The sequence below is a fragment of the Lagenorhynchus albirostris genome, chromosome 14 (genome assembly GCF_949774975.1).
Source record: "Lagenorhynchus albirostris chromosome 14, mLagAlb1.1, whole genome shotgun sequence".
In the NCBI taxonomy this organism is placed as follows: Eukaryota; Metazoa; Chordata; class Mammalia; order Artiodactyla; family Delphinidae; genus Lagenorhynchus; species Lagenorhynchus albirostris.
The window spans coordinates 39,260,046-39,274,930 of NC_083108.1; the positions used below are offsets into that span (position 1 = coordinate 39,260,046).

General features: G+C 40.5%; 1 protein-coding gene across 22 annotated transcripts in view; it reads right to left on the bottom strand.

Annotated features, from left to right (window-relative positions):
• Positions 1-14,885, bottom strand: part of DTNA (dystrobrevin alpha) — a 396,589-nt gene that overhangs the window by 105,484 nt on the left and 276,220 nt on the right. For all 22 annotated transcript variants that reach the window (XM_060121882.1, XM_060121881.1, XM_060121878.1 and 19 more), the window contains one exon: positions 11,517-11,597. In XM_060121882.1, coding sequence (XP_059977865.1) covers positions 11,517-11,597 — 81 coding nt within the window. The remainder of the gene's footprint in view (positions 1-11,516; positions 11,598-14,885) is intronic.

Sequence of the window (14,885 nt, forward strand, 5' to 3'; positions counted from 1 at the left end):
GACAGCTCTCAAATAGCAAATTTCATTCAGTATTCTAAATGCCAAGTAGACTTCAAGTAAAAATGCTTTTAAGGAGCTTCACGTGTGGGTCAGGCCGCCTCAGGGTGGGGTGTGAGGAGGTGGGGAGAGGAACGTATCCCCTTGTGAGTGCCAGGAACGACTTCAGAGTCCTCTTCAAACTCATTACCCCAAGCCACTAACAAGCCTTCTTTCTTAGCCTTCCATTCCAGAGACTAAAACTTCATTCATACATTAAGTATTTATTCAGCCCTTATTATGTGGCAGCACTGTTCTGGGTTCTAGAATTAGCATCCACAAGACAGGCAGGTACCTGATCATACAGAACTTGTAAGTGGTGACGAATAGAGATATTTAGCAAACAAGTGTCTTGAGCATGCAACAACAATCTGTTTTTTCTTATATAGAAAATAAATAGACTTAAAGATAGTAGATTTGGACTCAAGTCTTTCTTCATTCGTACAATAGGAATAATAATATCCACCTTTCTTATTTTATAGGTGTCCTGGGAATAACAAAAATGGAAAAAGTTTAGTAAAAATGTAAAGCACTATATATATTTTAGGCATTACTCTTATTTTTGAGAGAAAATTTACTGTCGTATTCAGATAGAATTATAAAAATCCCCTCCAAATTCTTTCAATTCTTTGCTCCACTCTGTCAGTTATAAAAATATTTGTCCCTTAATACAAGCTTTTTTTCTATAATTTCAGGTTTGTTTTCCTCTTAACAGATGTGATGTTACAAAAACCCATGAGAGATTGTAACAGTGATGACTAGTTTAGTTCACTTTCAGATCAAATATTTTTCTTGAAATTCAGAGAGCATCAGCTCATGAGAAAAAAGTTCAGCGTATCACTATTTACCATACATCTATTGCACGTACGGGCATAAACAAATGGAGAAAGACTGTCATATGCTTATAAAGAGTTGGGAACGGAAGCAAGAAATGAGATTCCATAATATTTTTGAAAGAAGTTAGATCCAACTGGAAATTTTAAAGATTCTACAATGCGTTACATGTTTGATGTGGTAGGTGATTTAACACAATAGGAGAGTCTGGCCCTAAAAGAGCTTACGATTCCCATGGGAGAGACACATTCAGAAGGCCTAACTGAAGCCCTGTTCGAGACACTATGTTATAAAAAGTCCATATTCGTAGAGCAGGTTAAAAAAACAAACAAACTACTGGAGCTCAACATACAAGGATGCTATTGTGGGCTGGAGACTTTGGAAAGGTTTTAGAGGCAGGGAGGTAGAGCTCAAGATGGTTCCTGAATCAGGATATGAACACATGGAGATGAGGTCGGGAGGATACTCCAGCAGGAAGAGGGTCGAGGGACCAATGGCAGAGAGGAGTGAGTGATCATGGTGTAATCGGATCTTGTATTGACCTGACTGGGCCAGTGGAGTTTGTGCTGCGTTTACTGGAAAACAGGGTCTATACCTTTGAAACCTTTCCTCTTGCCCATTATATAAGACTTCTCTAATTTTTCAGTAAGTCAACAGAGAGATTGAGAATTTGCATCCTGCAAAGTTTAATGCTTAATTTCATTTTCCAACTACCACGTCAGCTAATTCAGATCCCCAGCTACGGCCAAGCAGTCCAGGAGTGAAAATCAGAGGTGATCTTTAGAGCAGTGAGTGGATCTCAGATCGTGGCCTCTGATTCCATGTGTCTGGAGTTCAGCCAGGGCATCCCTAGGTTTCAGTAACTCCTTAGGTGATTTTGAAAAAGAAGGAAATCTGAGAACCACTGCTATGGAGCACGGCTTAAAGTAGGAGTCCCCAACCTTTTTGGCACCAGGGACTGGTTTTGTGGAAGACAATTCTTCCACGGATGGGGGGTGGGGAGGGATGGCTCAGGCGGTAATGAGAGCGGTAGGGAGCCATGGGGAGAGGCAGATGAAGCTTCCCCTGCTTGCCGCTGTTCACGTCCTGCTGTGCAGCCTGGTTCCTAACAGGCCCCGGGGGTTGGGGACCCTTGACTTAAAGGATGGAGTTAGATGAGAGACAGGAAGAAGAGGAAATTGATGCTCATTTGAGTCAGACAAATTTATTTAAAAAATATCATGAGAATCCCAAGAACACTGTGGTGGAGAAAGCCACGTGCAAATTAGCCAGTTAGGATTTTTCAAGTATATACTTTATGCCCTTATTCAGGTCTTTGATCATGACAAAGCTGTGTTTAAAAAAGCTGTTAGGAACTCAGTTAAGTACTATGCTTCACCAGGGTTAACAAATGCATTTTGATGTGATTTACACTGAAGATATTAGTCATCACTCACATTAACCAAACACTGAGTTCAGAAAGAAAATGTCAGCAAATGACAGTTTTCAGACTTGATCTCCATTAGTGAGCCATGAGCTATATACCTTTCTAAAATATGAATCTAAACAACATCTGAGTAGCTCACCAAATTATTTTCTGTTCCAAACTCAACATCTTCCTTGCTCTCAACATATGCCTTTATCATCAAGATAGTTCTCTTTGTTAAGGATCTTTGGGGAGAAGCATCATTTCTTACAAACGTAATATTTTATTTTCACTTTAATTTCCTGGTTAAGGTGGATGATATAATAGACTTCAGGAAAAGGTCTACAACGTATTTTTGGTGTAAAATGAAACTGAGTATCGTGCTGGTCCTCAAAGGCCCTGGCAGTACATCCACTGCCTATCAGGAAAATGTATTCAGTTTTCCTTAAATTGTGTTTGCAGACTTGCGTGATTATTCAAAATGAGGTATGATAATTGTTGGCTCAATAGATGTCATACTGTAAATTAAATTTAACCATGTTCAATTGAATAAGCATTTATTAAGCTTATTAGTTTTCAAAGTATCGTACCAAGGATTGTAAAAATAATAAGAGAAGGTAAATGAAAAGAAATATCTGAACAATGATTACTTTCTCACCGTCAGTGTTCAACTTTGTTCAGAATATATTTAATAGCCTTAGAAGCAAGAAAATCTAGTATCTTATCTCCCCTCTGGGTAGTCATTTTAGATTTCACTGGATAACTCTGCATAGGTTTCTTCAATGTGCCCTAACTCTATCCTACATTCTACTGCCCTATTTTGGGCTTTTATCGACTTTGAATTAGATTTTTACAGCAAGTCTCCAGTGTCTGCCCTTTTCCATCTGTCCTAAGAAATGTTAGGACAGATGGAAAAGGGCACTTTTTTTCTCCAGCCTCTGCGGGAGTGACCATCACAACTTAGACTTTGACCGGCTCAGCGTAGCTGCAACCAGACATCACTTGGCCTCAGGCTCCCGCCACGAACCTCCGAGGACGTCCCAGCACAAATACCAGAAACCGCCTGCCAGGCTCACATGTGCAACCCAGAAGCTCGGGGGCGTTAAGTCCTGTAGGCTGCCCTTGGCCAGTGCAGGACTGAGCAGCTGGACTAGTGCCTCCTCCTTCTCAGCTCTGGATGGACAGTTCTGGGGTGCATTTCACAAGCTTCCTTAGAAGCGCCAGAATTGTCTTTTGGTTTCCTTTCTTGTTCTGCTCTGTTCTGCTCTGGGTCCACTCTCCAAATGAGCTACTTCCACACAAGTCTTGTTGTGGAGTCTGCTTTCTGGGGAAACAGACGCTAAAGCACTGATTCTAATCAAGTTCCACCCATCACTGATGGAACTCTCCCGGAATGATAAACAAGAAGAAAATGATTATGACCATGTTTGAAGTAGATTCTGATTCTATTAGGCCATACAAATTTTTCTCAGTCTTCTCCGTGATATAACATCACCATCTTATTCATCAGTGTTGAATTTGAAAGTTAAAATGAATCGTACTTGATCTTACATTGAAGTTCATTATTTTTCTGAGAAACTAAGTTAATTAAGGGCTGGTGCCATTATTATTAGCTTTGCAGCAGGCCTAGTGGTCCACGTGCTTGCCTCTTGATGACAAGTCTTGACAGACATCGTGGGGCAGTTGACTGTTTACCACGGCAGTCGGCTAATATTGGGAAGTTAGAAGTGGAGTTCTCAGTTATAAGATTTTATCTGGTGTTTTTCCAAGGGAACCTACTTGGCATCTATGCTCTCCTCACCTGCAACAAACAACTTTACAATTCCTGATAGAAAAGGAGATAAAGCAAAAGTCCTAGCCCAACACCACGAAGGAATAAAAATACCTACAGACTTACAGCTACTGAATCCATTTCAGTAGCTATAGATATACTTGGTTTCTTTTAACCACCAAACTTTAAGTAAGTTTGTTTCTTCAGAAAATGACAATTCTCTCAGGGGACCGACAGGCTACATATGTTTATTACAGCAAAGTTTTTGGGTGTATCTACTATTTGATATTAACAAAATCAGAAGCTTTGAATAAATAGGACACATCATTAGATTCTAAACTTGTGGCTATACTAATACTACATTTGTACACTAAGGAATATTACCATACTTTCCCTCCACCATGGTCTAAGCATAACGCTTGGAACCTAGCACATCTCAGGGCATATTTGTTAAATGAATGAATACATGTGTGATTGTTAATAACAAGGACAAAATGCCAACAAAGCTTCACTGAGGAGTAAATCAAGGTGGCATCAGGCATGACTTTCCAGCAGGATAACAGGTGTGGTTATGTGGGAGAGGCCATTCTTCCACCCCTGTCCTCCCTACTGTCTTTCGTTTTCTCTCAGTGTTCACCAGAGCCCGGGGCTCCTGGGAGCCGGACTGCGGGAGAGCACACCCCCTGGGTATCCTTTCATCGCTCTGCTGACTGGCTCTGGGCTGATCCTGCAGGCTCCCAGGAACAGAGCTTAGCAGAACGCTAAGGGAAGGTCATTCATTGCTTCTTGCTCTGGCCCTCTTTAGATGGGGCTGGAGAAGCTTGAAAGGCAATCCTCTCTACACGCCACTCTTTCCCAACTGACTGGAGCACTTAAGATGATGCTCTTTCCTAAACTGTGAGAGTAAAAATGCTTAGTTAGCACAGCTTCCTGGCATAAAGCAGAGGCAAGACAGAGGGAAGGAAGATGATGCATGTTACATCCAGACGCCTGGAAACAAGGCTACAGGTGTCGGCTTACTTCACAGGCTGTACATGCAGTGGTAGCAGCTTGAGCAGACAAAGCTTCAAGCACTCTATAAAAAAAAATTCTAGGGCTTCCCTGGTGGCGCAGTGGTTGAGAGTCAGCCTGCCGATGCAGGGGACACAGGTTCGTGCCCCGGTCCGGGAAAATCCCACATGCCTAGGATCGGTTAGGCCCGTGAGCCACGGCCACTGAGCCTGCGCGTCTGGAGCCTGTGCTCCGCAACGGGAGAGGCCACAATAGTGAGAGGCCCGCGTACCGCAAAAAAAAAAAAAAAAAATTCTAACAAGAAAACAAAACCCTGATCTTTAAGATCTTCAAAATAAAGGCAATTAAAGGGAGGAAGTAGCTTTAATTAAACTCGTATCACAAGCATCAGGGCTTTAACATCATAGCTTTTCTCTACCAGGAGTTTGCCCTGATTAAGGGGAGACATTTTTGCGGTCGGTCCAGCGTGCCCAGAGGGGAGCAGTGTTTCCACCGCCTGGTGCACGGGCATCTTTATGGGTTTGTTTATGTTTTGCTGCCACCACCAAATTCCCCACAGGGAATTTTGGGAACATTTTATTCTAGCACGATCCACTTGTCTTTATTCTAAACAAGTGTCTAGAATGATTCAACGTCAGGAATGAAAATGCGTGTCCAACACATTTGGAACAATACAAAGATACTTATGCTCTAAGGGTTTGACATCTGTCACTTATTTCCCTGACTGTGAACCTTCCTGCTCTTCCTTCTGACCCCTTGAGTGGAGAGAGTCCTTCTATCTTTCTCTTTTAAACACATCTCTTTCGGGGGGGAGCTATTTCTCTTGCCTGCGTTCTTACTTTAAACTTCGGGCATTGTGGTAGGCAAAATCCTAGGATGCCCCGCCTCGCCCCACCCCAAGGTTCCTGGCACCCGGAATGCACATACCTTGTCTCAGTTATCCAATCAAACACTAATCCAGGTACTGCTGTGGGGAATTTTACAGACGTAATTAAGGTCCCAAACCAGTTGGCTTTAAGATAGGGAGAGGATCTAGGTGGGCCTGACCTAATCACATGAGTCCTTTAAAAGCAGAGAGTATTTTTCTGGTTGGTCACAGAGGAGGCAGTCAGAGAAACACATGGAAGAAGAAGCAGACATTTGAACTCTGAACGGCCTGTGGGGAGCCATGTGGCAAGGAATGTGAGTGGCCTCTAGGAACTGAGAGTTGTCCCCAGCTGACTGTCAGCAGCAAATGAGGACCTCAGTCCTTCAACCATAAGGAAATGAATTCTGCCAACAGCCAGTTCACTTGGAAGAGGACCTGGAGCCCCAGATAAGAGCCATAGACCCAGCCATCATTTTGATGTCAGTCCATGAGACTCTGAGCTGAGAATCCAGCCATGCTGCTTGGGTTTCTACCTACAGAAACAGGGTAATAATAAATGTGTGTTGTTTTCAGCTGCTAAGTGTGTGGTCATTTGTTATGCAAAGATAGAAAACTGACACAGGCAGCCAGAAATCCACACACTTAAAAATGAGGCAGAGATGAGGAATATGCTGGTACACTAGCTTGAAGAAAAGTGAGTGGGATATTAGCATTTGTTAATGCAGGCTACTTTTGCAGTGTAAGACTAGTCACTTGGCTGGTGAAGAATGGATCTAGTGAGGCATATTCATTCATTCATAGGAGAGTATTTATTCAGGTACATAGAGAGCATTCACTTGGGTTAATTTTGCAGTGTTAGAGAAACATTTAGGTAAATAGATAACTGCATTTTTTTTTTTTTTTTTTTTGGTTCACAAGAAATCCTGAAAGAAGTTTAGAGATGTTACAGACAAAAGCATGTGTTCTGACTTTAAATTATATCTGAATGAAGGATACTTTAAAAAAAATGTTTCATTTACTAGAGGAAAGATATTTTGAGAAAGCCAGATGCAAACGTATACCTTTTGTCCTCTTTTTCTTTTAAACAAAATTTTAATTCAATTTGAATTGATATGAGTGATAGAAAGAAAATTCAGACTGTAACCAGAAGAACTGGTGCAACATCTGCTGTGGGTGTGGAGGAGAGGATCCTCTTGCCTCCTTACTTTTTTTCCCCACTATTAAACAGGAGGGATTAGAGATTTCTGATTGATTTCTCTTGTTGCCTTTCATTGTTCATGAACTTACGGCTGCATTTCGTTGACTCCAAAGTAATTTCTGAAAAAAGATCTGCTGACATCACAGGGTATCTGGGTCATTTACCATGTCAATGCTGACCGAGGAAATAATGTTCTAGTAGAAGACGGTTATTTGTTCAGAATAAAGGCTGAGATGTTGCCATTTTCATACATGCTTATAAACGGTATATAGAGTTTTTATTTTGTGGAAAGTCACCAGCACACTTGGAAGCTAAAGAGAAGGCTGCTGATTAGGAAGGAGTATTGGGAATATTATCGTATTCTCCCTTCTGTCCCATTGCTCCTAGAAAACAGAATAGCCGAATTTTGTCCCCTAGTTTTTAGACACATTCATTCCTTTATTCTGTTAGAGAATGTGCTAGCCATGACAGGGGAGGGAAGGCAAGACAGGGTACAAAGATGAATGGTAAAGGGAAAAGCTGATTCGGAAAATAGAGCCTACGGAGAAAAATTGAAGAAATGAAGAATCTTTTGCCTGAGGAAAAAAAAGATGGGCTTTTAAAAAAACCCTGAAGTATAGTTGCTGACAATATTATATAAGTTATAGGTATACAATATAGTGATTCACAATTTTTAAAAGTTACATTCCAGTTATAGTTATTATAAAATATTGGTTATATCCCTCATGTTGTACAATATGTCCTTGTAGCTTGTTTCATGCATAATAGTTTGTACCTCTTACCCCCCAGCTCCATACTGCCCGTCTCCACTTCCCTCTCCCCCTGGTAACCACTAGTTCTCTGTATCGGTGAGTCTGCTAAAGATGGGCTTCTTACAACTTTTCTTTTCTAGCAGAGGTTGGTAAATATTTTTTGTGGACCAAGAGGCATCACCATATTATATAGTAGTACTGTGTAGATACTATGTAGAGAAAACAAGTTTCCACAACATTTTTACTTATGAAATTAAAAATATAATAACTGAGCCCAAGGTTTTAAAAATGCACATCTACCGATCAAAAGAATAGAATTATTTTGGGGAGATAGCATTTTGCTTATTTGGGGTCACAAGTTAGTGTTCCCTATTATCAAATAGGTTGCAAATACTCATCTGTGAAAACTATTCTTAGTTCACAGTCTATACAAAATTAGATGCTGGGCCACATTCAATTCATGGGCCATGGTTTTCTGGCCTCTCCTTTAGAGTTTTTTAGAACACTGACAACGAGTTATTCTCAGCATCCGTCAGGAATTGTATTAAACGAAATGAACACGAATGTCAGTGATAGGAATCAATATTCTAGAAACAGAGTAGGCAAGCGCTGTGGGGAAGAAAATATGGGGAATGAACTAACTCTTTTGATCTTTGAATTTAGACAGAAAAGAAATCTCCTAAAAATCTATACATTCCATGCTATACCCAGGCAATATTTATTTTTTCTAGGTGATAACTTTATAAGTATCAGTTTTTATGTTTTTTCTTCCATTATGTAGTTTTAAAGCTTACTTTTGTTAATGTACAAAATAAATTTTACCTGTAAATAAGGTCTGGGCCTAAAAATAAACAACCTGTTCTCAGTTAAGTTCTATTGATTTCCATGAAGTAAATACAATGTAAGAGTTTTCAATAAAACAATGCACTTACAAGCACACTTTCTGTATTTTTTTCTTATTTCTTTTATTGCAGAGTAAAACTCCATTATTAGGTACCATAATTTATTGTGGGTTAGGTTTTATTGCAGACAGAAATTATCCTTCTCTAATACAGGGGTGTATATTCAATGTTGACTGATATGTCACAACCACCAGTGCTTCTGGCTGTCTTCCTAAAAGGAAGACTTCAACTGTGATGAAGATAAACCAGGCTCAACTGTGTTAGCGTTTTCCAAGTACCTCAACATCACAACTGCTACATTTTTTGTCAGGAAGGAAAACTCAGCAAACACATATAGTACTTGCATTTAAGCCTTCTGATCAAGGTAGAAACAACTTTAAAATGAAACTTAATTTTAGCAGAGCACTCAACATATGCTGTTCTTCTGCCTTGAGCCTTACTTTTGTCTAGTTTGTATAGAATGTAATATCTTTCCTCCTTCTAAAAACGTATGATATTTATAAGGTACATTGTAAAGCAAATAACACTTCCCTAATGCCTACTAATTTTTTAAGGCTCCGCCCTTTCCAGGAAGCTCCTGTCCGCAGCCCTCACACCCAGGTCAGGGCACTGCCTTCTTGGTGGTCCTACACTCTATGTCCTTATTCCTAGCATTATACTTCCACATTGTTTTATACGTCTGTTTAAAAATCCATCTATCTAATTAGACTTTGGGCAAGGTTAAGGCAGGGATCACATCTTATTCACCACTGTTCTATCCTTGGTACCTAGTGCAGTGCAAACCTATAGTAGGAACTCACTATAAGCTTCCTAAATTAAGGGGTAAATAAACTGATGCACTGAGGGGCAACTAGACAAGGTTGGATCAATGCTGCTTTCCAAGAAGGTCACTGTTTTCTCCACTGTTTTCCAAGAGGGTGAATGAAAGTGTGACATAATTCTGGATATAGAATAAGGATGAGGGCCAGAGAAGAACAGGTAATGGAAAACGAGGTGCCCAAGAATGAGGAAGGGGCTTTGTCAGAGAGTAGGAGGAATGGGAAGTGGCCTGTGGGTTGCTGGACCCAGTTAGGGCAAACAATGTGAGCCCTTTGTAATGTTGGCTGCACGGTTGCCAAATCAATGTGGGTTTTTTTCTTTTCTTTTCCTTTCCCTTTCTTCCTTTGATCTTTCTTTCCTTCCTCCCTTCTTTACTTCCTTCCTTCCTTTCTTTTCCTTTTAATTAATTAATTTGCTCATCCTTACCATTCTGTAATGTCTTTTTAAAATTCCCCATCTCTACTGCAAGTAGTCTAAGGAAGGCTCTGCGTGGCAAAGCTTTAAGGGGACAGAGCTCCCTCTATGTTGAGGGCCACTGGAGTGGTAATGAGGAAGGAAAATGGGAGGATCCCATCACTTTTTCATTGCTGAAAACACAGAAATTCTTCCTTTTGTTAAAATATGGGTGATGGGGTTGAGGGGAGAAGGAAAGATTTTCTTCTGTGGGAGCATTTTCCTTGTCCTTTAACACCAGTCCCCGAAAGGGCTTTTATGACTTATCAACACCCAGGACTGCAAGTACAACCCCAGATTCCTTCCCACATCTGTACTCTTCTTCTCACTGCATTTTGGGGGACTGGTTTAGCTTCCTGTGAGGAGTCAACACACATCTTTGATATTTGACCCACCTAAGTTTTTTCTCCCTTCTTGTCCTGCCCCATTTCTAGCTACTGGGGCTAGAGAATAAGCTGTAACTTGAGGAGCAGCCGTGCCCTGCCCACCTCCACAGTCATGATTAGCTGTAAACCCAGGAGCCTGCAGCTGGGGGGCGGGGTCTGCCCAGGGCCCCAAGAAGCATCTGCCGGAGACTCTGGGAGGGTAGAGATGTGGACATGGCTGATTTCTACGTTCACCAAGTGCCTAGTCCCCCTGCCACATATTCAAGAACTATGTCTATGTATGCAGGAGAACTTTACGGTTTTCATTTTTAAAATTCACCTGATACTAATTAGAGAATGAGAACAGTTATTAATTTTTTATAGCAGTCAGTTTTCAAAAAAGGAAAGAGTAAGCTCATATAAATGAACTTTGAAGCAATATATTTTCCAAGAGAAAATGGATGTGATAATCTAATGGAAGCATTGACCTGGCAAAGAATGTGAACCTGCTCACTGTGAATAGTGAGCTAGGTTGCTGCTTACATGTTAAAATTTGGGAAAAAGTTGAAGCAAGTTTCTTTGTTTCTTTAAGTATTGTCTCTTCTCTTGTTATTGTCTGATGTAGGCAAAAGTAGTTAATACTCTGATACCAAGGGCTAATTTTTGTAGTTTCAGAAAGTAACTTAAATGTTTTCCAGGAGCTTGTAGACATTTTCCTATATTTGTAAAGGAAATAGAAGGAGGACTTAATGTTTGATATTTTCTAAGATCTTTGAAACGATTTTGCTGGCACTGTATTTATAATACCAAAGCTAGAGAAAAGAAGAAAACCATCCATCCGGATTTAAACCATTCCAAGGGCAGGATTATATACATATCCAGAGGTTCATCCATTCCAATACTTTAGCAGTTGAGCCATTAAGCCTTTAGAATTACTTGGAAATAGTCTTTCTACCATTTGTGCCTCATAATACTCTTTTTACTGTTGTATAAACATATTTTTATCAATACTCGCAAGAAAGCCTACTTTTAATAAACTAAGTAACAAATGTAAACTATAGGATTCATGAGGGTAATTAGTCCAAACAGCTGGCATACTTACAATTGCATTTCTTCTGAACAAACCTCAGCTTGCATGCTGTTCTGTAGGTGGAGAGTCGGATGCGATCCAGATCTTGAGCCCCTGGGGGGAGAAAAACGTACACATGTGGTGTGCCATGCGTGGGGAAAGAAAGTGATAATGTTTATAAATAAAACAACGACAGATCTAAACTATACACTTAATTTGATTTTTATCATTATTAGAATATAAGTTTAACTTTAAGACTTGAAAAGGTCTGTCCCATATTCCTCAGGTTCTGCAGGAAGGCAGCACGTGTATCCAGCACGGAGATCAGGTTATTGACTATGTTCATGGGCCAAGGAACACAAACTCAGCCCTGTGGTGTCTACTGCTTCTGAGAACAGTCTGCTCAAGCTGTGACTCAAAACAGTTAGATGATACCAGATAGTAACATCATCAAATAATCATTTTAAGTGGTCATCAGAGCATGGCTGTGAGGTGAGCACAGGCTGAATGTTGGTCATCTTTTCTTGGTGACTTTAGGCCAATTGTTTTTAGAAGCCTGTTTTCTCACCTGGAAGATGGGACTGACAACAATATTACTACTTACTTCATAGGATTGTTAAAAGGATAAATGAGTGCCTATAACCTACAGCGCTGGGAACACTGCCTGGCATACAGTAAGTGCATCATTATTACTCCTGTCTATCTTGCAATGCTTCCTGTCAACCTCAGAGGAGACTCCTTTCTAAAAAACAACCCCTGCTATTTCTGACACTGTGGCTTCCAGTTCCTCCCTAACATAGCGTGTTCCCCACATTCTTGAACTACTTTCCTCATCCACTCCTCTGCTCAAGAATCCAGCATGGGTTCTGATGCCTGCAGCACAGGGGTGAATGTTCAGCTCAGAATCCAAGCCCCTCTGCAGGCTCTTTCTATCCTATGTACCCCACCTCACAACATTTCCCATTGCTCTCTAGCCCCGACCCTCTGCTGGGCTTGGGCCGGTCTCCTAACCATCCCCTGCAGATGGGCTGCTTGTTCAATCGACACCTGAGTTCCTGGCCATCCTCCCACCCTCCTCTGAATGGGCTAATTTCTAGGACAGAGAAGACTTTCAACAAATGTCTGTTCTTCTCTACTTCTAACTATTTGGTTCTCTTCAAGCCCACGTTTATGGTTCATAACAGGTATTAAGGCATATGGCTATATTTTGACATGTATTGAACCTTCTTTTTACCAGTAAATGTGCTACAGAAATGCTTTAGAAGAGTTAGGGCAGCAAGTAAATGAACCGGCCTAGAAGCAACTATATTAGGAGGCCAATTAAGTGCTTTCCTAATGAAACTTGGGATCAGTTAGCAAGTGTCCCTCACTGAGAGCATTTATCATTCCCTCACCTCAAACTGATCTCTTTAGATTCATAAGAAATACTATCAATACTTCTATTACTCTATGGTGTTATGAGGCAGATCATTAAACATTCATTCTTATGAGAGTTTATTACTTGACAAACAGACTCATTGATACTGAGTGCTCGAAGGATCAAAGAGGTAGGACTTACCCTCACCCAATACAGGAATTTGCCTAAACATGTTCTTAGTAGACGGACATTTATCCACTGTCCATGTAAGATTATTTCCAACGATAGAGATGATTATAATTTAGTGAAAATATATGAGCTTTAAAGTCAGTAACTCTTAATCTTTCTCTTCCTTGTTGTGTGAACTTTGACGTTTTTACTTGCCATCCGATTTCTTCATGTACAAAATGAGGATAATAGTATCAACTTTACCAGCTGGTAACCTCTGTGGCTGGTACCTAGTGAGCGCTTAATAGCCAACAGACCTCCTTATAACGTTTCAGGTGTCATTTCTGAGCACCAATAAGTGATAGAAATTTCTTCTTTATATTTGGGCTTTAATTTGCCTCCTTATAACTTCAATCCGTTTGATCTGGTTTCCCTTCTGGAGCCATAGAACCTTTTCTCCCTGTCTATTATAAACTTGATTAATTTATTCCGCAAAGATTGGGAAGCAGCTATCATGATCATCATTAGCATCTTCATTACCATCTGGACATTATGTACAAAGGTCTCTGTCATCACAGAGTTTCAAGTTTAGATGGGGAGGTAGCTTATCCTTGACCTTCTTAGGTTGAAGATGTCCAAGTCCAAAGTCATTTCAAGTATCAACACAAGGTCTACCACAGAGCATGGCACATAATGGGCTTCAATACATAGATGTTGCTATTATTCTCATTATCATCAGACACGGTTTAGAGACCAGACCCTTAAACATTCAAGTTATCCTGTTCTATGGCTGGCTAATACCTCCTTGAAATGAGATATACAAAATTAACCCAAATGACACAGCTATTGCCTCACCTGTATGGAATGTATAGAATACAATAGTTACCACCATTGATGAGGACATTTACTGATGCAATTTTTTCATAGATAGCTCATTCTTCTGGCTCTTACTAAGCTAGCAGTTCATTAAAAAAGCTAGGTCTTTTCTACTTTCTATTTAAATGCTTATTTGGGGGCTAAAGGTAGGACTTCATATTTAACCTTAGTTTCTTTTACTTTTTAGCTCATGCTTCTACCTTTCTGATATTTAAAAAATTTTTGATTTTGTCACTGGCATTTCAAAGGGCCTTCCCAGTTTCATGTCCTCTATAAATCTGAGAGGCTCATGTGGGAAATGAACTCTCTAGGATGCTGGATAACCAGAGACACAGAGACCATCAGAAATACATGAACGCTAAATCTTTTACCCCTGGATGAAGATGTACTTTTAGTGATGCTGAGTTTGGCTCAATAATCAAGAGAATCTCAATATCTGTAAATAATCCTTTAAAAGAAGACATTAGAGACATAGATGATTTATGTAAGTTCTTCAAAAATAATGATTTAAGCTCCAGGTATAAAACGACTATGATGCAGTACACGATTAAATTTCTTAGTTCCAGCAAGACCTCATCCTCTGAGAAGAGAAACTTTGGCTCCTCTGCTCCTCCATCTCATAGAGGTCCTAGGGGGCATTTGGCTAAGGTGCCGCTCTCCAGGATGCAGTAAAGAGGGACATAGAGATGATGCTTAGGGTCAGGAGTGTACTGACTGCTCTCCTCTGCCCATCACCATGTGGACTCAACTGACCCTCTGTTTTGTTCAAGCCTCAGGAAGGGGTAGGGAGGCCTGTCAATGTCTCCAGTTTGTGAAAGTTCTTCCTGGCTGAGGATGTAAGCCCTAAATATTAAAAGGGATGTGGTGAGCTGTGAAGTTTAGCTTTTCAGATACAACGGCCCATTGCCTCACATGGACCATGTAAGTGGCAACCATGGGATCCATCATGGATTCTGGAACCCAAAAAAGCTGTATTGAGACAGGCTGGGCAGGTTCTTGCT